Source organism: Notamacropus eugenii, chromosome 3, assembly GCF_028372415.1.
Source record: "Notamacropus eugenii isolate mMacEug1 chromosome 3, mMacEug1.pri_v2, whole genome shotgun sequence".
Lineage (NCBI taxonomy): Eukaryota > Metazoa > Chordata > Mammalia > Diprotodontia > Macropodidae > Notamacropus > Notamacropus eugenii.
In genome coordinates this window covers 45,897,921-45,920,412 of record NC_092874.1, presented here as the reverse complement: position 1 = coordinate 45,920,412, position 22,492 = coordinate 45,897,921, and the positions used below count along the sequence as shown (strand labels likewise).

The window sequence follows — 22,492 nt, the reverse complement described above, 5'->3', positions numbered from 1 at the left end:
CTGTATAAAGGGATGGCAATGAATCAGAAAGAATCTGAAAAGCTAAGAAGAGTTAATAAGTACCCATTAAGCCCTTATTGTGTGTGCTGGGGATACAAGAATGAAAAATAAAGCAATCCTAGTTCTCAGGGAGCATACATTCCAACGGGGGTGGTAAGAAGTACATATATAAATACATGCAGTTAATTCAATTCAATAAATATTAATTAAGTATCTACTATATTCCAGGTCCTGTGCTACAAATTAGAAAAAGGTAATCCCTGGTCTCAAGGAGCTTATAATCTCACGGGGGGGGGCGGGAGGACGGGGGGAAGAGAGAAAGAGATAGAATGCAAAAGGAAGCAGAAAAGAATGAAACAAATAAATAAAAATGTACACACACATATGTGTGTGTATTTGTGCAAGTGTGCGCACATACATATATACATTCATATAATGCTTAGAGGGCAAAGAGAAGTTTTTTCTTCTTTGAACAATTATTCCTCACACAGTCGATTCAATAAGCATTTTAAATTACCTAATGTGGATGAGAAACTGTTAGATACGACAGCTAGAAAGACACAGATCAGTCCCTGTACTCCAGAACTTACAATGATGGTAGGTGTTCACAGAAAAAGTTTGTGTGTGTATGTATGTACTTATGTATGTATATGTGCATGTGTGTACATGTATGTGTATTACATGTGTGTATACATATGTGTGTGTCCATATATACATACACACATTTGTATAGTCAACTTTAAAGAGTTTGTTCTAAGAAAGGCAAACAAAATGAGGCTGCATGTGCATATTTACTTCTCTCAAGGTGGGCAGACATGCATATGGATGCATGGGAGTCATTGGAAATGAGCTCAAGGAAAGGAGACTATACAGCCATTGAGTAAGGAAGTGCCCCCCCTTCCCTTCCTGACTCAGGATACCTGTGTCAGCCAAAATTATAGTTTCCATAGAAAAAAGGACATCCCCAGGATGCCTAGGTTCTGTCTGCCATAAATGAAGAAATATCATAACAAGAAGAGAATGTCATAACAGCATAGTGTTACAGCAATATAAGAGAAGTGTCGTTAATCAAGACAGTGCCCATAGCGTCTAGTTCAAGACAGCTGGTCCTTATAAGTCATAAAGAGAAGAATGTTCCTGGTCAGCTTCATCCTGTTTTGTGGATGCGACCCAGCAAGGAAAATCTGGAGAACATGCAAAGCATTATGGTATGTTAACTTAGGGCGAGTCAAAATGTCTTTTTCTAATTGGTCAATTCAGGTTTTCAGCCTTTTTTCAGGTGATGTAGGGCTAAAGCTGGTTCACAATATGTCTGTATGTATGTATATGTGTATACACACACACGCACACACACACAGGAAATACTAAATGATATGGGAGGAGGGGTGCAAAAGCTGGGGGAGCTGAGGAAAGGTCTAATGTAAAAGAAAACATCTGGGCTAAGCCTTGAATTTACTTAGGGATTACAAGAGAAAGAAGTAAGGAGAGCATTCCAGGTATTTTGACAAGTCAGTGCAAAGGCATGGAGGTAGGAAATGGGATGTCACATACAGAACAGTAAATAGGCAAGTTTGCTCAGAAAACAGAGTAGCTAAGGGAAAATGACTATCTTTCCCTTTTCTAGAATAAAGCAAAGGCAATGAGTCGGGCAAGTTTTAGAAACAAGCCTTTCCCCCTACAATATCAATTGGTAAGTTATAAAAAATAATTTTAGTTTGCCGCATTGTATATCAGAAATAATAAAAATCTCATGTAGTCCTTCACAATTCACTCAGGGAGCTTTTTCAGTCCCCAAGGAATTCTCTTCCTGGCACATTTCTCATTCTTTTAATTTAGTATCTCTGAAATACCTATACAAGCCAGCCAGTCTCAGAGGCTTCTTTGATAGATTGTGTCCAGAATCCAAGGCTGTTGATGGTTTATACAACCTAGCTCTCTGATCCTAAGGGAAAATGAATAACACTAAAAGAAAAAAACCACTTGAAAGAGAGATTTTAAAAGTTCTGTTTGTTTCTTTTTCTTTAGTATTTGGTTAAGGTATGTTCTTGGGTACATTGTAATACCCCATGGAAAGAAATAGATATTCGGACCTAGGTGAATCTTTTCCAGAAAGGACTCAAGTCATTCCTTTTCTTGACTATCAAAAAAATTCAACAAATATTTACTGAGCTCCTACTCTCTGGAAAATACAGTTGCTTGTTATAGGGGATGAAAAGAAGCATAAGAAAATTCCTGCCCTTGGGGCACTTACAATCCAGTTCAGTAGATCAAACATATATGAAAAATTAACTGCCAACACAAGGCAGTATCCATCATGTACCAAATAAATGACATGATAAAAAAAGTGCTAAAGAAATTCAGGGAAGAGAAAGAGTGTTATTGGTTATAGTAGGAAGGAAAAATCTATAAAGGAAGATAAAACTTGAACTGGTCCTCAATTTATGTTGGCAGAAGAATTCAGGTTATAAACACAGGGCTGTCTGTAGGCCACCCCGAGAACCCTAGATTAAACCTTCCCATATCATGGGTTATGGAAATCAAGGAAATTATTCCAGCGAGCTATTTATTTTCTGTGGGCTGTGTATGTCTTCCTTGTAGAGTTATTCACTAATTATATTAACAAGCTGATCTCTCTTTGCCAGGATAGATGAAATTTTTGAGGAGCAACTTTGTATTTTCACCTTAGTAAAAATGACAAAGATTTCCTAGATGAGGAGGTAGCATATTTTGGTTGGGGACAGGGGGATGGGCTAGCTTTAGAGTCAGAGGACCTGAATTAGAATCCCAACTCTGTCATTTATGACCTATAGGATTTGGGTCATGTCATTTCATCCAGCTGTCAGTTTTCTCATCTGTAAAATACAGGGGTTGGATAAGAGCCATATAAAGTCTTTTTTGGTTATAAATGCTGTAATCCAAAGATGGAAGAAATCATCCAAGCCTAGGTAGGTTGAGCCTTGAAAGACAGAGACATAGTTCATAGCTGAGTCTTTTTTACTAGGGAAAAATATTCAACTGGATTCTTGTAATAGGTATATTGTTGTACAGTAACACTATCACCACACAGATTCGAGGGGTTAAAAACCTAGGTTTTATAATGCTCAAGCATTATGTTCAGATAGTAGAAAAATAACTGAATCACAGTTAGGGTTCTAATAAAGATTATGTAATTTCTAACTATGTCATAGAGACAGAGAAATAATTTTTGTTTTAAACCTTCACAGAGAGACAGAATATCACACATTAACCAGGAGAAGTAAAAAGATTTGTAGAGGTAAACTTAAAAGAATTATTTTCCAAGGCTAGGCTGGTAAGTTTTACCTTTCAAGGTTATATTTCCAATGGGTTAATTGAGAAGGGAGATTTACATGCCAAAAGATAACTCCAGATTCAGAGTCCCTTGGGATGTTTCCACAAATAAAGCAAGCCAAATTATTCTGGGAAGCCTGCTCTACCTTGTGGCTTCTTATATCAGGAATGTCTGAAGACCTTCACTAAATTTTATCATCATATTGAACAGGTTTCAGCCATCCAAATAATCTCCTAAATAAGAGAGGTAGCCCCAAACCCCAAATAATAAATAAGTAAAAGGAAATTAAAAATGCCTTATTATAGCCTATATTCAAAGCACTCCCAGCTTGGTAGACTTTCCAGAGCTGGTATTCTGTTATCATAGCTGTGCCATGCCAAGCCAATAAGATAGATCTATAGTAGAGGAATATGAGCCAAATAATTCAGAAAACACCTGAACAATTCTGAGAACAAATAATGCATTAGGGACAGTAAATGCTAGATTTAAATCATACCTACTCACACAAATTCCATTAGCATATGAATGGGAGTAAATACATTTGCTGACTGGCATCAGGCTTGGCAGTGGGTGTTATGAAATTTGATAGAATGGTGTATTGTGAATTTGAATACGTCATCCTTTGTTCCCAAATCTTGAGTAATGAATACTTGAGAAAAGTTAAGTACTTGTATGATTGCGAAGTTATGAGGAAGGTGACCCAGAATAATTTCCTCACTTAGATGTCAGATCTTCATTTGCAAGAGTTATTTTCTTTAAACTGTAAGAATAATAATAATATCACTTATGTAGTGCTATAAGGTTTGCAGAGTGATTTACAAATATTATTATTGCCCTAGCAAGTAGGTCCTATTGTCATATCCATTTTACAGATGAGGACACTGAAGCAAACAGAATTTGAGTGACTTGCTCAGAGTAACAGAGCTAGTAAATATCAGAGGTCACATCTGAATTCAGGTCTTTCTGACTCCAGGTTCAGTTTCTATAAATTATTAGTGGAAGTGGGCAAAGCACTCAGAGGTCATGATCCTTAGCTTCCTGCCTTATATTGAATATAACTTCAACAGAAGCTTTGCTTTCTTGACTACTGATCAATTATATTTATATATGTTTGTGTGTGTGTGTGTGTGTATATCTATATCTATATCTATATATATCTATCTATATATCTATATCTATATATATATGTATATAAAGATATTTGTCATGGAGGAATTCAGACAAGTCCTATGCTTAATATCCTGGTTAAAAGTGAAGCAGATGAAATTTAGATTAGAAGGCTGAATGAGAGGTGATGTTAAAGCCTAGTTCCCCTGTATTACCTCAAAACATCAAGAAATGAACTTGACTGAGGAGCTGTCCATAATGGGGTAAGCAGGTTCATGAAAGGCTTTGCGCTCATGCCATATGAAGACCAGTGGACATGTTTAGTGGCAAGGTTTAGTCTGGAAAAGAGATGAGTTAAGGGAAAATATGTCAATATCTTTGAATATTTTAAGGATTGCCACATGGAAGAGGGATCAGACTTAAGTTGCAAAGAAAGGAATTTAGATTTGTCCTAAGGTAAAACCCCTAACCATTAGACCTATCCTAAAATAAAATTGGGCTGGTTGCCTTGAGAATCATTGGGGTTCTCCTGCTTACATTTTTAAGCTCATAGTGGATGGCCATTTTGGGGGTATATTAAAGAGGATTCTTATTTAGGGTATAGAATAGACTTAATGGCCTCAGGTCCCTCCCCAGCTCTGAGATTCCATGTTTCTAGACCAGATCTGCCCAATTTAAGAATTCAACTGATACTAGGACAATCCAAACACTTGGTATAACTAAACTCCTTCACCAAATCCTACTTTTGGAGCTATCCAAGGATGCTGATTAGTCTCTATGTCTGGACAAATCATAATTTGTTGACTCTTCCTCTGCCTGCCTTTTATTATTCATCATGGTCTTTTCCAAATATCTTATGAGAATTAGTAAATCCATACAGCATCCAAATAAAATTGGTTCCTAGCATATAAAGACATTGGAACTAGAAGTAACTCTGAGGTCATCAGAAAAAAGCTAAGATAAGCCCTCCATTCATTTCCAAGATCATACTGGTTGACTTCATACAGTTCAGGAGAGAAAGGAAAGAAGCCCATTTGGATGGTGAATTATGATTGAAGCTGCCTAGGGTGTCACATGGCCAAGAGAGAGAGAGGCCCACCTCCAGAGGTCCTTCTCCAGCCCAGGTCCTGAAGCTAGTCCCATACTTGGTAGAGTTCTCTAAACACCAGACCCTTGCACAGTGGAGGTTTTCCCCCTCCTAGAGACTCCTTAAGGTCTGTCTTCTCACATACTCCTTCCCTATTCTCTTCTTACACTAGCCCAATTTATTAGGTTGATTCTAGGGATTTGACTATGATGCACGACTAAGAGTAGGGAGGGGATATAGAGTGTGTTATAGTAACCACTGAAAATGTGAACAAATTCACAAGTCACCAAGATCCATATACTTTAATGGTGGTCTTCAACAGTAATACATTACCTACTCTTGTGGTACTCTCCGCTGCCTAATTTGTTCTCTGTTTGGACCTGACCTTAATTTTTACTTAGTTCTGATTTCCTTGTTGTGGATTTCATTGATCAGAGATGCTATACCTCAGACTCCCATAGTCTGTTTCTCTACTCTCAAAAATGGCATTAAGTAGTTTACGTATTAGATAAGTCCTTTCCTTTTACAACTCCTGGGACTAGTCAAACTCCAGATGATGGGACCTTCTCCCTCTGTTAGATTGTGAGCTCCTGAGGACAGGGTCTGTCTTTTTCTTCCTTGTATTCCTAGTACTTGACATAGTGTCTGGCCCATAGTAGGCATTCAACAAATACTTATTGACTGAATAGCTTGAGAAAATGACTTCTTTCTCCTCTAGGGTAGATGATTGTACTGCAGACAGAAATTAAAAAGCTAGAAGGTAAAACAGATCGAAGGGAAAGATGATGAATTGATTGAGGGCCATGATGAACTTGAGACAAGAAACATCTTCCTCACAGACCCTCAGGTAGCAAGCTACATGGCCAGGATTCGGACCCAAGTCCTCTAACTCTCCAGCCCATGATCTTGGGTGCAGAAGCCTGACTCAGTTAAGTTCAGTTCAGTAACATTTATTAAGTACTTTCTATGTGCAAAGAAACATCCTAGGCATCAGGGCTACAAATACTAGGTTTTTTTTACCTTTTACAGAGTATTTTAAAGCTTTTAAAACAGTTTGTACATATTATTTTATTTGACCTTCACAACAATACTCTGGGGCTGTGTCTTACTGCTTTATTTGGAGGAAGAGGAAGAAAGGGTTGGGATCTCTTATTTCATTAAGGTAAGAAATTCCCTGTTCTGATACAGATTAGCCATCCCTTTTTGGAAACTGTGATTAAGTGACTTGACCAAGTCACCTAATTTAGATTATGTGTTAGTTAGACCCTGGGCTTGAATCTAGGACTTTCTAACTTCATTCTTTTCATGAGGCTTAAGGGGTTTCCATTCTGTTAGAGCTACCCAATGTGAACACAGATAAGTAAATACAAAGTGATTTGAGAAGACAAGGAGAATCAGGGAAGGTTCTTCATGGGATGTGGCATTTCAGCTAAGCCTTCAGGGAAGCTAAGGTTTCTAAGAGTTAGAAGCAAGGAGTGTATTCTAGGCATGGTGGACAACCTGTGTACAAAGGCTAGGATGAGACATTTGGGGAAATAGCTTGTAGGCTAGTTTGTCTACTTCCCAGAGAGCATAAGGCAAATTTAGAAAAGTATGTGGAATTTAGGTTGAAGAATGCCTTATATGCCTGTCTAGGGAATCTGTATTTAATCCTAGTATCCATACAACACAACACAATAGTGTGGGGTTGTGACATCCTGCTTTATTTGGAGGAGTAGGAGGGAAGGGTTTGGACCTGTCACTTCATTAGGGTAAGAAATTCCCTCTTCCAATGCAGACTACCCAATGCAAATATTCCTTTATAATTTATGAACTATAGTTGCTTGAGGAGCTGAGATTAAGTGACTTACCCAAGGTCACCCAGCTAGAGGGCCATTGAAGGCTTTTTTTTAGCTGCAGAGTGATATGTTAGACCTTAAGAAAATAATTTTGCAGCTATATTAAAGATGGGTCTTGGGAATGGTAATTTAAATGGGGAAATCTTTCTCATTCATTAGTATGCCATATGACCTGCCTGGATATCATGGAAGCCTTAGTCACATGGAACGTGTGATGGGAGGAGTTTGCTAAATGGGTATAACAGATAGTGTGGAACAGGAAGAGGAAGAACTAGAGCAGAACTGAGAAGAAATTAATGAGAGAATAGTCAAAGCTAGGAAGGATGCAGGCAAACAGGCTTCTGGCTAGCATAAATGAAAGAGTTTGTTCGTGTTGTTTAAGGGAGCTGGCTTGTGGGAAGCCTGGCAGGGGAAGGCTTGGGGATGATGTTGTTCTCTGCATTGCTAATGTTATTGTTACATATAATTATAATATTATGTATATAATATTATTATAATTATACATAATAACATTGTTATTGTTACTGTGATAGATTTGGCTTTCTGGTATTGGAATTTGACTCTCTGATGTCTTTTGATTCTGTCTCCCATGTGGAGAGCCTGTGGTAATTCGCGATTCAGAATTGTGCTTGGATATTCATGGCTGCTGTGGGCACTGTGAGTATCGCATTGGCACTAAGAGGGACTAGAAAAAGGGAGACCAAAAAAGAGGCTATACAGGGGTGGGAAACCTGTGACCTGGAGGTCACATGTGACCCTCTAGGTCCTCAAGTGTGGCCCTTTGACTAAATCCAAACTTTTTGTTCTATGGAACTTGGATTTAGCCAAAGGGTCACACTTGAGGACCTAGGGGACCACATGTGGCCTCCACGCCATAGGTTCCCCACCCCTGGGCTATCACAATCATCTAGACTAGAGGTTAAAAGGGACTGAACTAGAGTAGTGTCTGTGCAAGTGTAGAAAATGGGACAGATATAACAGAAATTCACTGTTCTTAAAATATAGTATAGCTGCCTAGGGACTGAAAGTGATAAAATCAGTTTCATGTACCTTGCTGTTAGAATTCATAAAGATAGTGATCAGATGAATTATTGGTGTATAGATTTTTCTCTCTTGATCTCTTTAAAGTAAAAGTGTGTTTTTTTGCTTATGCTTTTTTTAAAAATTAGAAATAAGTTTCAGTTTGTTCATAGAACACAGGATTTAGAGATAGAATGGACCTTAGAGGAGCAATGTAAGTTTAGTGCTCGAAGAGACTTTATAGGTCATTGAATCCAACTCACTTATCTTCCAAATGGGAAACTGAAGCTCATAGAATTTGGGGAAGACCTCCTGCAGAAGGTGGCATTTGAGTTGAGTCTTGAAGGAGGCCAGGGAAAGGAAGAGTTGAAGGTGAGGTGGAAGAGCATTCCAGCCATGGAGAACACTCAATGCCAATGCCAATGCTAAGTGCTGGGGGATAGTGTTGTGTGAAGAACCCAAAATGGTAAGTAGAGAGTAGGTTCTTGGAGGAAAGTAAAGAATAAGAAGGCTAGAGAGATATAAAGAGTTTTAAGTGCTACGTAGAAGAATTTCTATTTAATCCTTGAGGCAATAGGGAGCCTCTAGAATTTATTGAGCAGGAAAATGACATGGACAGATTTGCATTTTAGGAAAATCATTTTGGCCAAGTGGAGAATGGGCTCAGCAAGCAATTGGAAGACATTACACAACTCTGCCACTTTGTTTTTACTTAAGTTTTTCTCATTATCAAGATGTCTGTATTTAGTTGTGATGATTTTCCCATTGTCCTTTTGGGTACCACCAGAATGGGGCGTGGGGAATTTGTTGTTGTATAATTTCAGTTGCGTCCAACTCTTTGTGACCCCATTTGGGGGTTTTCTCAGCAAAGATACTGGAGTGGTTTGCCATTGTCTTCTCCAGCTCACTTTACAGATGAGGAAACAGAGGCAAACAGGGTTAGGTAACTTGCCCAAAGTTACACAGTTAGTAACTGTCCAAGGCCTAATTTGAACTCACAAAGTCTTCCCAACTCCACACCTGGCACTCCCTCCACTGTCACCTAGAACCTATACGGGGAATAGCAATATCATTAAATTTCAGAAAATGTAGTACATTTCTGTTATCTTCACAATTCCTTAACCACTTCCTCCCATCTATTTTTTCCCTCCTGTTTTTAATTGCTTTCATATTTAATCTTGATCCAAGAGCTGTCACAATTCATCAGATGTCACATTAGAATCCCTCACCCCCTGACCTTTATCCATTGCTAATATGAATTATAAATATCCCCCACCATCTGATTTATCCATTCCTGTTTCCAACCTGCTGCGTCCAACTAGAGATGATAAGAGAGCTGTTTTTGCCTGCCTACCATGAACTATATAAGGCTAACTACCCTATCTGGGCCCTCCTTGCTGCTTTGCAGTCCTTTGCTCCTATTCTAATTGACTTTATTACATTTCCTGAAGTGATTGTGATAAAGTTCTTTGCATCTCTGCAAATTCCAAGCTGCACCCATGAACATCATAATTAAAGCAAATGACATAGCTATCCACGTTCAGAGCCCTCACACAATGCTTGGTGCATGGCAGGTGCTTAAAGACCATTCTTGTTGAATGACTGATAAACTAAGAAAGTCGTGGCCATCAAGTAGGAGCTCTTTCAGTTGCCTTCCTCAAACAGTCACCATTATCCATAAATGAATGAATGAATGATTCATTGAGTGAACAAGTTTATGATGATTTACATAATAAGTTTATGATTTATACATTTAGTAAGTGCTTACTCTATGCCAAGGACTGAGTGTTGGGTACAATGTGAAAGAAGAAAACAGTCTCCCCTCCCAAGGGTTTCACATTCTAATTGGGAGAGACAAAACCCAGAAGAGAATTCAGCTTCAGGGTAGATGGAAAAGCCCAGTAGATCTAACAGATCATCAGTGGGATGGATGGCAAGGCCCGAAGGTCCTAGCTGTAGACAATATAAAATATTTGGGATCCTACTTGCCAAGACAAACCCAGGAACTATAGGAATACAATTATAAAATACTTCACACAAATAAAGTCAGATTCAAATAGTTAGAAACATATCAGCCTCTCAGGGGTTGGCCAAACTAATGTAATAAAAATAGCAATTCCAACTAAATTAATTTACTTATTCAGTGCCATACCAATTGAACTACCAAAATAATATTTTCTAGAACTGGAAAAAAATAATCACAAAATTCATCTGTACAAAACATCCAGAATATCAAGGGAATTAATAAAAAGAAATGCAAGAGAAAGTGGCCTAGCCGTACCAGATCTAAAACTTTATTATAAAGCAACAATCATCAAAACTATTTGTTACTGGCTAAGAAACAGAGTGGTGGATCAATGGAATAGACAAAGTACACAAGACACAGTTGTCAATGACTACAGTAATCTACTGTTTGATAAACCCAAAGACTCCAGCTTCTTGGATAAGAATCCATTATTTGACAAAAGTGGCTGGAAAAAATGGAAAATAGCATAGCAACTATAGGCATAGACCAACATCTTACATCGTATACCATCACGATATCAAAATGGATACATGATTTAGACACAAAGACTGATACTATAAGCAGATTAAAAGAGCAAGGAATAGTTTACCTGTCAGATCTATGGAGAAGAGAAGAATTTATGACCAAACCAGAGGTAGAGAACATTATGAAATGTAAAATCCATAATTTTTATTACATTAAATTAAAAAGGTTTTACACAAACAAAGCCAATGCAAACAAGAGTAGAAGGGAAGAAAAAAGCTGGGAAACAATTTTTTATAGTCAGTGTCTCTGATAAAGGCCTCCTTTCTAAAATACAGAGAAAATTGACTCAAATTTATAAGAATACAAGTCATTCCCCAAATGTCAAACTGTCAACAGGTATCAACAGGCAGTTTTTAGATGAAGAAATTAAAGCTTTCTACAGTCATATGAACAAATCCTCTAAATAACTATTGATTAGAGAAATGCTAATTAAAACAACTCTGAAGTACCACATCACACCTATCAGATTGGATAATACAACAAAATATGAAAATGATAAATGTTGGAGAAGATATGGGAAAATTGGAACACTAATGCATTGTGGGTGGGGTTGTGAACTGATCCAAACATTGTGTAGACCAATTTAGAACTATGCCCAAAGGGTTACAAAACTGTGTATACCCTTTGATATAGCAATACCACTATACAAAGAGATTCCCAAAGGGAAAAGGACCTATATGTACAAAAAATATTACAGCAGCTCTTTTGGTGGTGGCCAAAATTAGAAATTTAAGGGATGCCCTTCAATTGGGGAATGGCTCAACAAACTGTGATATATGAATGTAACAGAAAATTATTGCGCTATAAGAAGTGATGAATAGGTGAACTTCAGAGAAACCTGGAAAGACTTACATGAGCTGAGGCTGAGTTAAGTGAGCAGAACCAGGAGAACATTGTACACACATTGTACACAACAACAACACTGTGCAATGACCAACTTTGATAGACTTAGCTCTTCTCAGCAATTCAATGATCTAAGAAAATTCCAGGGGACTCATGATTGAAAGCGTTATCCACATCCAGAGAAAGAACTATGAATTCTGAATGCAAATGGAAGCATACGATTTCTTTCTTTTTTTCTCATGGTGTTTCCCTTATATTCTGATTCTTCTTTCACAATATGACTAATGTGAAAATATATTTAGTATGATTATGTAATATGATTATATAGACTATATCAGATTGCATGTCATCTTGGGGAGGGGGGAGGTGAGGGAGGGGAAAAATGTAGAACTCAAAATCTTGTAAAAGTGAATGTTGAAAACTAAAAATTAAAAAGTTTTTTATTTAATTTAAATAATTCAATTTATTAATTTAATTTTAATTAATTTAATTAAAAGTAGAGGCGTCCCTATTCCTTCCTGAGTCCAATCCCTTCCCCCATGTTCTTGATTCCATGTCTGTTCCTCCTGGATAATCTTGTCACTCTTTCTTATTCATTATCACATTCTTTTCTTTTTCATAGACTCTTTCCTATCTGTCTCTAATCAAGAGAGAGAGGTCTATGTAGATGTGTATATATACACATGTTTACATGTCCTGTATATGCATATGTATATTGTGTACATATGCATATATATATATATATATATATATATATATATATATATATATATATATATATATATATAACATCTATGCACACATCTATGTATGTGCGTATCTGTGAGTTAGCTTTGTAGGGATGACAAAGCCTTGAGGGCTAATGAGGTTGTCAAGAAAGTAGAACCTAAGAAAAACTTTAGAGGATACCACTATTAGAAGACATGACATGGATGATGAACCTATAAAAGAGACTAAGAGTTATCAAAGAAATAAAAGACTTAAGAGAAAGCTGCACTGTGAAAATCCAGAGAGGATGGTGGGGATGAAAATGCCACGTGCTGCAGATAGGTTGAGAAGCCTCTGGAAAAAAGACCATTCAATTTGGCATTTGAAGTTCCTTGGTAACTTTGGAGACAGCAGTTTTGATTAAGCAACCAATTTCAGGTTGCAATGGGTCAAGGCATGAGGCATGAATGAGTGCAGAGAAAATGGAGGTCCCAAGTGAAGACAGCTTTTTCAATGAGTTGGGCTGACAAAAGGAAGTGAGATCTAAGATGAAAGTTTGAGGTGATGGTAGGGTCTGATGATTTTTTTTTTAAAGAATGGGGGCAACTTATTTCTTGAGTAAGAAATTAACATGGATAGACCATTGCTTCAAGAATATTAATTTGTTACCATATGAAGGTTAGATTAGGAAAGGAAATTGAATGAAGGGGATTCATTGGGAGACTATTGCAATATTTCAGGCAAGAGGGGATGAGGGCCTGAATTAGGATAATTGTGTTATAAAGAGAAAGAAATGGATGAACGTGAGAAATGTGGAGACAGAATTTAAAAGACTTGGGAACTGATTAAATATGGATGATTTCAGAAAGTGAAACAGCGAGTATGAATCTGAGATGACTTGAAATCTCAAAACTTGAGGATGACTGGAAAAGTGGTATTGCTCTTTACAGAAGCAGGGAAGTTAGGAAGAGGGGAAAATCTAAGGGCAAAGATAATGAGTTCAGTTGCAAACACATCATGGAACTCCAGCTGGCTACTCTTCCTTCCTGAGGGAGAATTAAGAATAATTATTTTCTATTGATTAAACAGACTCAACATCATGTACTTGGCTCTGTAATAATGAGTGAGTGACATTTGGAGTCAGGTAAAAATCAAGGCATTTGCAATAATGTGCTCTTGGAATCCTGTTGCTGCAGCAGTTTGAGTTAATCTATCCACTACTTCATGGCTCTGCAAGTTAACTTGTGTCTTTGGCAACTGGAGGGGACCATTCATCACAGAGCTGACCTGTTAAAAGGTACTTGGTGGATAGCGTAGCCCATTTTTCCTCATTAGGACAAACTACTTTTGCTAAACTTATCCACAATGAGTTATATTGCTTGCCTTCACATCCCAGAACTGCCTCATTAGGTCTCCGATGTCAAAATGTCCTCACCGTCATGAAAATTTTTCTCTTTTCTAAATTGAATTATCACAGTTATATAAGTTCTATCACATTTACTTCCTGTGTTTTTATCCCAAGGAAGGTGATCTTGGAAAACTAGCCTTTTGGAGTATCTTTGAAATAGCAAATGCTATTTGTTCCATAATCATTTAGCCAAGTAGAACCTTAGTTCACAAGTACCTTTATAATTTAGCAATGGAAAGATTTCACTTGTACCTTCCAAAAAAGACTTTCTACTTCTGGTTGATTGAGATTATGCTGAAGAACTAGGGAAAGGGGCAATGATTTGACATGAGTCAGCTGGTGGACCTACCTGCAGATCACCTCCTACAGAGGTATTTTCCAAGAGAAAAGAGAAACTGTTTTGGACATCTGTAAATATGATACACAAAGAACATATGTTTTTCAAATGCACAAATGTTTCTTGAGTCCAGATGCCTGGTAATATTGTCAATCTGGGCATGTAGATGGTGTGGAAATTCAATTGACATTAACCAAATTGCTATAGTATGTTTCATGAACATAACAAAATGGTCTTTTTCAACTGGTTCCATGTTCTCTCTGATGATAGACACAGCTAAGTGGCCTAGAGGATAGAGTGCTAGATTTGGAGTTAGGAAGACCTGAGTTCAAATTTTGCCTGAGATGCTTCCAAGATATGTGACCCTATGCAAGTTACTCAGCCTCTCTTCTTAGTTATCTCATCTGTAAAATGGAGATAATAGTAGCTACCTCACAGATTTCTTGTGAGAATCAAATGAGATCCTATTTGCAAAGCACTTTGCAAACCTAAAGTACTATACATATACTAGCAATTATTAATTATCATTATTGTTATTCTAAATATTACTGGATTATTTTTTCACTTGGGCACTTGAAAACTTTAGTTCGGGATCTGTCAATCCCAGCCTTTAATGGACTACAGCGGGGGGGCATGGCAGCAATAGAAATCAGGAAAAGAAGCCGTGTGCATGAATTTTTGGTTTTGTTTGACCCTCATCGACATGGCATCTAACTTTCCAGTGCTTTGTTTTCCACATATGTGAAGTGGGTTCAAGTTCACAGTCTGGCACATGCTGTCTAACCCTGGACAAGTCATTTAGCCTTTTAATGCTTCTCCCAATTCTCTAAGATTACAAATAAGTTGCAGTAGGGAATTTTATTAGTAGAGGGTATTTCATTAGTAGGGACACCACATGCTAAAGAAATCACAGATTCCAAAAGTGTGGCCAGGATTCTGAGGCACGTCCCATTGTACAGATTAATGTTTAAAAAAATACTCTAAGTGGCTTTAAAGAAAAGTATTGCTTAACCTTAAGGTGTTATGCTTTGGGGGGCATGCCTAGTTTTGTAATGGTTTGTGTATCTTAATCCAGTCTCTGGATGAAGAGATTTGGATTAAGTGTTTCTCTTAGCCTTAGCAAATGATGTGATCTGTGTATGGAAGTAGAAATTAAAACCAAGCCCCCAAATTATATTTCCTCTCTAGAGGGTCACTAAGATCACCAAATAAGGTAACTGAACAAGCCCTTATACTTTCAGACTCTGGCATTTTCCCAGGAAGACTCCATTTAGTTTTTAAAGCTCATTGTTTACCATGTCTTTAATTATTTTTATATTCCCATTCTTTCTCCCTCCCTTCCTCCTTCCCTCCCTCCCTCCCTCCCTCTTTCTCTCTCCCATCCCTCCCTTTCTCTTTTTTTCAATACTTTTTATTTTTCTTTTTTCTCTATTTTTATTTTATTTTAGATTTAAGGGCCAGAACGCAAATACAGAATAGAGAAAAGAAACAAAAACATATCATAAACTTAAATACAAAGTAAGAAAGGAAAAAAAAAACTTGTCATGGGCATAGCAGAACATAAGAGAGAATTCAAAATATGTAACAATAAATTTTCATTTCAAGGAAGCCTGTATGATAAATAATGCACATTGTGCTGAGAATTGTCCATCTTTGCTTGTGTGTGAGTTTTCTTTTGTTCTCTGCTGTGCATTTTTCCCTCCCTCACCCCCCTCAAAGGCTACAATAAAGTTTATATATGTTTCTCTATAACTATAGATATAGACATAGACATATATACATACATATATAGACATGTACTTTCCCAAACATATTCTACTCCTGATTTTTGTCTTGATGTTTGTGCATATCTCTTGTTTCCTATCCCTGCTGCCTACTCTACTTTACCTTGCCCTACCCCGCCCCTCCAAGGATCACTCCCCATCCTCCCATTCCCATAAATCTAAACACCCTTTTATACCCCCTTTTACCTATTCCCTCATTCTCCCCTCTAAAGATCCCTCCCTTGACCTCTTCCCCCCTCCCTATGTCCCTACCATTTTATTTTTTCTGAATTTAGAAAATTTGTATATTCTTTTAAATATGTATGTATTGTTCCCTCTTAAACTCATTCCCGATGAAAGGTGGTTACCAGAACTACCAACCCTCCTCTCCCATCTAATTCCTCTGTATCCATTCTTCATCTTGAACCTCATTTGTATAAAATAGTTACTCTTTTTAGCTGCCCCTAAATGGTTTTACTTTTTAAATTCATATCATACTCAGGTTTACCCAAATTTTTCTTATGTGCTACTCAATTATTAATAAGAATCTTAGATATACATTTTACATATATAAAAAGTAAATAGTTCTTATGAATCCCTTATAATCAGCCTTTGGTATGTATCTTATATTTCTCTTGGTTCTTGTATGTCAAATCTTCTATTGAGTTCAGGATTTTTTTTAACAAAATCTTGAAAGTCTTAGAGTTTATCAAATGTCCATTTTTTTTCATTTAGGATAATACTTAACTTTGCAGGGTATGATATTTTCATCTAGAGCCCAGATCTTTTGCTCTTCAATATATTGTATTCCAAGACCTGAGATCCTTTAACGTCTCCGCTGCTAGGTCTTATATGATTCTAATTGTAGCACCATCGTATTTAAATTGTTTTAATCTTGTTGCTTTTTATTTTTTATCCTTTAACTGGGGGTTTTGGAATTTGACTATGATATTCCTATGAGTTTTCCTCATAGGATCTCGTTTAAGTGATGATCAGTGGATTTTTTTTCTATTTCTACTCCCCCCCTTCCCCCACCCCCATTCTAATGCTTCAGGTTGATTTCCTTTAATTATTACTTGTATTGTATCAAGATTCTTTTTTTGGTTGTAATTTTCAGTTCAATTATTTTCATATTTTCTCTTTTTGATCTATTCTCCAAATCTGTTGTTTTTCTTATAAGATATTTCACTTTTTCTTCTATATTTTCTTATTCATATTCTGTTTCTGTTTAATTATTTCTTGATGTCTTATAACTTCACTGGCTTCACTTCTTCCTTAAGATTCTAGATCTCCTTTTCTAATTAGTTGACTTTCCTTTCATAACCTTCTTGTTTTTCTTGGATTATTCTTATTGTTTGTTTTAGTTTTTCTTCCATCGCTGTCTTAAAGTCTTTTTAAAGATCTTCTATGAATTCTTGTTGAGCAGGTGACCATTTGATGTTACTCTTGGGGGTTTTTTTGCTTCAATATTCTCCTCTGAAGATGAACCCCAGTCATCTCAATTCCCATAATAGCTTTCTGTGTGTGGTTGGATTCTTTCTCCTTTGCCTGTGTATTTTTTGTGGTAATAGCTTAATTTTTGTAATCACCTCTAGCCCTGGGGTATGGGAAATGGTGCCTCTTGCCCCAGATTTTCAGTTCTCCCTTCTACCATGGAACCAAAGCCAAACCTCCAACCTCCTGTAAGTGCCCACAGCCAAGGGCATTCCGCCCTATTACTTCTGCACTCAGGGACTATGTACTTCTTCCTCTGTCCCCTGCTGCTCTTTGCAGCACTGGTGGGTAGGTTCCCTCAGTCTTCCCAGGCTCAGATGCCCAACTCCTCTCACTATCCTGGTGGTAAAAGTGTCTGTAGCTGAGGCCCATGCAACCTCTCAAACCAACTAACATTGGACTTGCTGCTTGTTGTTAAAACAGACTTTAGCCTGGAGGTGTTTACCCTTCAAAGGGACCAAACCTCATCCTGAGATTTTTCTTGTCATCTTCTCAACTTGTCGCAAGAAGACCCCAGTTGTGTCCCTGTTCTTATTTATCTCCACCCACACTTTGTTTGCCCTAAGATATTATTTTAACTCTTTTGTGGGGGTGGGGGGGTATCTCGAGAGCTTGGAATTTTCTGACCTATTCCCCCATCATCCCAGAATCCTCTTCCCTTTCTCTTTTTATCCTTCCCTCTCTCTCTTTTCTTCCATCCTTCCCTCACTCTTTCCACCTCTTTTTATCTTTCCCTCTCTGTTTCTACCTCTCTGTCTCTCTGTCTCTGTCTCTGTCTCTGTCTCTGTCTTTCTCTCTCTCTCTCTCTCTCTCTCTCTCTCCATATATATATAACTTCTACACATCTCATTGATAAGCCAACAATAGATCCCATACCAGGCCCTGACTGACTCAGAGTGAATGTGATAGCAGTCTGTCTGTCTGTGTTCATCCTTCATTTTCAAAGAAGACCATGACATCAGAGAAGTGATGATGTGAACGTAATTGCAACTGTTTCTGTTTTGGCCAGAAACTCTGAGGGTCTTCCCCGCCCAGACAGCTATATCCATGTATGTGGATGTATAAAATACACTTGTTGACTAGGACGCTTTCACTTTTGTCATTGTATGCCTAGTATCTAGCACAAAAAGTGAGTTCTTCACAAATCACCTTGAAGACTCAGGTGATAATGGGATACCTGGGCAAGGGAGAAGGAAGAGACATCAGGCAGGTCCTTCTGTGCTGTGGCTGGAGGTTCTCACGTGCTATTTTCTCTCTTTCCCCTCATGACTTTCCCAGTGAGATGAAACAGAAGCTGGACGAAGAAGGCAGCAAGTGCAGCATTCTGTCCAAACACCGGCAGTTCACTGAGCACTGTTGCATGCGTTGCTGTGCCCCTTTCACCTTCCTCCTCAACACCAAGCGCCAGTGCTGCGACTGCAAGTACAACATTTGCAAAAGCTGCAGTTCCTATCAGAAGAAGGAGAGGGTGTGGCTCTGCTGTGTCTGCCAGCAAACCAGGTAAGAGCAGGAGCCCCGCCTCTGCACCTGGGTGGGTTGGCGGGGGGGCGGGATGGGGGGAGGGAGATGCATAAGAGGGACTGTGCCCCAGGCAGCCCCCTGCTGCTGCTCCGGAGCCCATTCAGTGCTTCCTTGCACGGGGTAGCCTACCAGCTCCTAGGCGCAAAAAGCTAGCAATGCGTAACTTTAACTTCAATGTCATTTCGGGAAGCTAAATTATATTAATTTTTTTCTCAATGAACAAGCATTTATTTTTCTCTCCTCACTTTCTCCATCCTCACCTGGAGCATTTCTGTGGGATATTTTTTTTCAGGCAGCTACTCTGTACCTGTGTGTGGAGAGGGGGAGGAGGTAAGAAGGAGGTAAAAGAGGGAGGGTTGGCACCTGAAACTCAAGTCCCCATTCTGCAGCCTTCATTGCTAATAACTGTTCATCTTGGACACAGAGATCCCTAATGTTCTTGACCCAATGGTTCTCTGAAATCCTAAGGATAGGGAGATTTTTAAAGCTAAAAGTCTCATTTCTTATGGTGTTCTTAGGTACTTCATGAGACAGTCTTCTCCACAAAATCCTCCTTTGGGGGAAGAAAAGAGAGTCTTGGAAGAATCCACTACATATAAACCTTTAAAAATTGTATAAATCATAGGTTTCAAACTCACCAGATTACAACTGGGAAATGTTTAACAAAATAAATAAAAATGCCATACAACATAGATAATGTTAATTTGTGATTTTCTAAGTCAGTATGTGGCCAGCAGGGATCCCTTTCTATTTCAGTTGGACTCCATTGATGTAAATCATTCCTTGGATTCCATTATACCTAATGGACTTCAAAGGGCTTGCTCAGGTGTGTGTTAGATTAGATGGCCTCTGAGGACCCTTGCAACTCTTAAATTCTTCCATTACAAGAGTATTGACTGTGAGGATAAGTAGAGTGAATAGGAAGGAAACTTTAAATCAAGGAATAAGAGGTCATGATTAAATCCATGGATAAAAGATAGTCTGTCATCGGGCCATGTCATGGTAGTGTTTGTTGCCAAGGTCACCTGAATGTCACAATGAGGAATTATGTAGGACTTTAGGAGAATTACATGATCAGTACAAGAAAGAAGAGGTCAGAACACCCAATGCATCCCCGAGGGATGTATTTGTTTTTTCTCTAGGGTTTGCCTTTGGAATACAGTCTTACTGTGGCTTAATTTGTCATTTGGGATTATTTTAATCATGGGAAGATGAAGATCCTTTTGAGTTTTCTCATGGTATAAGAAATAGTAGAAGCCCTGTAAGAGAGTTCACTCAGATTCTATTATGTGGGATATGACATATCTCCTAGTAGCCAAAGTTGGCTTTGCACATAGACAAGGCAGAAGGGCATCTGCATGGTATCATTTGAAACCTACCTGGAGTATCAGCCATATGGAATGGAATGATCAGTGTTATGGTACTAACTGCCACTAAGAGCGTATCATTTATGAAAAGTCCTGTAATTTCTCTGAACCTTGAACACTTCCTCAAATGCAATGCTGTCTAAAGCCCTTTCTAACTCTGTTTCTGTAAGCACCTCTCCCAGCAATCAAACTCTTCTCCATTGGTCTGGCTGTAAAGTATGAAATGATCACATAGCTCCTTTAGTTTAAAACAACAAAACCCCTAATGAAAATGTAAATGTTATTACAAATTAAAATTAAATTCCAAATTAATGTATCAGATTAGCTAGTCAGGTTGATGATGGAATGGAAAACAGCCTGAGTAAGTTTTTGTTTCAGGAAGAGTCAGGGAAGTTTAGGAACATAGGGAATTGCCTAGGAAGAGAGGTGAGGTGGCATCCCAGGACAACCAGTAGGTAGTATGATGGTACCTTGGATGATGAGAAGACATGGAGATAGGGGACAGGGGAGGGGAGAAAAGCAAACTTCCTCAGCATCACAGTGTTAGACCCAGCCTCTTGGTACCTCTAAAACAAGTGATACCCAGAGCTGACTTAGGTTGAGTCTCTCCCAAGATGTAGGTTCTCTGATGGCCCAGAGGACTTATATCATGTAAAACAGGCCTTTCCTCCAAAGGCAATCACAATACTTATCAATTCAATCCACTTGATGTGGCATCCCCCACAAGCAGTACCAAAGAAACGCACACCCTTTTGTAACACTCCTCAGATTCCCTAGTGTTCACTTTTTCTACCTTAAAGACGGTCATGTAGTGGAAAGAGCCCTAGGCTTATAATAAGAAGCAGTTTAGTCTTTGCTTACAGACACTTCCTATTTTATAGAATCATAGGATCTGAGAGTTGGAAGGGACCTTGGTGTCTATCTTGTCCAACAGAGATCTACAAATTAGTCTTCACTATGCATACCAGACAAAGGGTCACCTCGCCTGTGCTTGGAGACCTCTAGTAAGGAGGAACCTGCCATCTCCTGAGGAAGTCATTCCACTTTTGAATAGCTATCATTGTTAGGAAACTAACATTGTTAGGTATCAAGCCTAAGTTTGCCTATATGGAATTTCTATCCATCCATTCATTATTCCAGATTGTGCCCTCCAGGGCCAAACAGAACAAATCTAACCCTTGTTTCATGTGTTAACCTCTCATACTTCAAGACAGCTATTCTTCTGCTTCCCAAGTCTCCTCTGTTGTTTAGCCATTTCATGTCATGTCTGACTCTTGATGACCCCTTTTGGTGTTTTCTTGGGAAAGACACTGGAGTGGTTTGCCATGTCCTTCTGTAGCTTATTATGCAACTATTTTCATGAATTCCTGTGCCTGAAAGAAATTCATTCCCTGATGACATCTCCCTACTCATCTAGTTGGACCTTTGAACAATATTCGTAACAATATAGCTTTGAAACCGGGTTGGGGGGGAGGTTTAGACATCATTGGACTTGGCCGTTGAATTGTTTTTATTGGTGAAGAAAACTAATGAGGTCTATGAAGGATGAGACTTAGTGAAGGTCACCCAACTAATAAATAGCAGAGGTGAGATTTTCTCTTTTGTCTCCTAACTCCAAATATAGTGTTCTTCCTCTTGTCCCAGCAGGTTCCTTCTCATAAGGGACATCAAAGCAAAACAGGACCAATTCTCCTTCATGCATATTATAGAAGGTCTTCTTGTTTGGTTGGAGTTGAACTCAATAACTTCTGAGGTCCCTTCCCACTCTGAGATTCTATGACACAAAGTGGTAATCATAATGATTACTGAAGGTTTTTTCTAGTACTTTAAAATTTACAAAATACTTTATACTAATTATCTCTTTTGATCTTTGCAACTAATCTGTGAGGGGGGTACTGATGGGTGCGGATATTGTCTCCATTTTATAGATGAGGAAACTAAGGCTAGGAGGTTCAATAATTTGCCTATGATCTTTTGCCAGCTCTTAAGTGTCAGAGGTGATGTTTGAGCCTTTTGGCTTCCAACCCAATCTTCTTAACAAGACAGGCTGCCCTCAAGGAGCTTACCATCTTGTTGGATAGACAAAGACATAAAACGTTTTTAATGTCAAAACCATTATGGCTGTCTGATTTTGAGCA

At 38.3% G+C, this 22,492-nt stretch overlaps 1 protein-coding gene across 4 annotated transcripts in view; it reads left to right on the top strand.

Moving 5' to 3' along the window:
- The window catches only part of MYRIP (myosin VIIA and Rab interacting protein), a 444,715-nt gene that overhangs the window by 206,582 nt on the left and 215,641 nt on the right, over positions 1-22,492 (top strand). For all 4 annotated transcript variants that reach the window (XM_072651463.1, XM_072651461.1, XM_072651462.1 and 1 more), the window contains exon 3: positions 18,745-18,966. In XM_072651463.1, the coding sequence (XP_072507564.1) occupies positions 18,745-18,966 (222 nt within the window). The remainder of the gene's footprint in view (positions 1-18,744; positions 18,967-22,492) is intronic.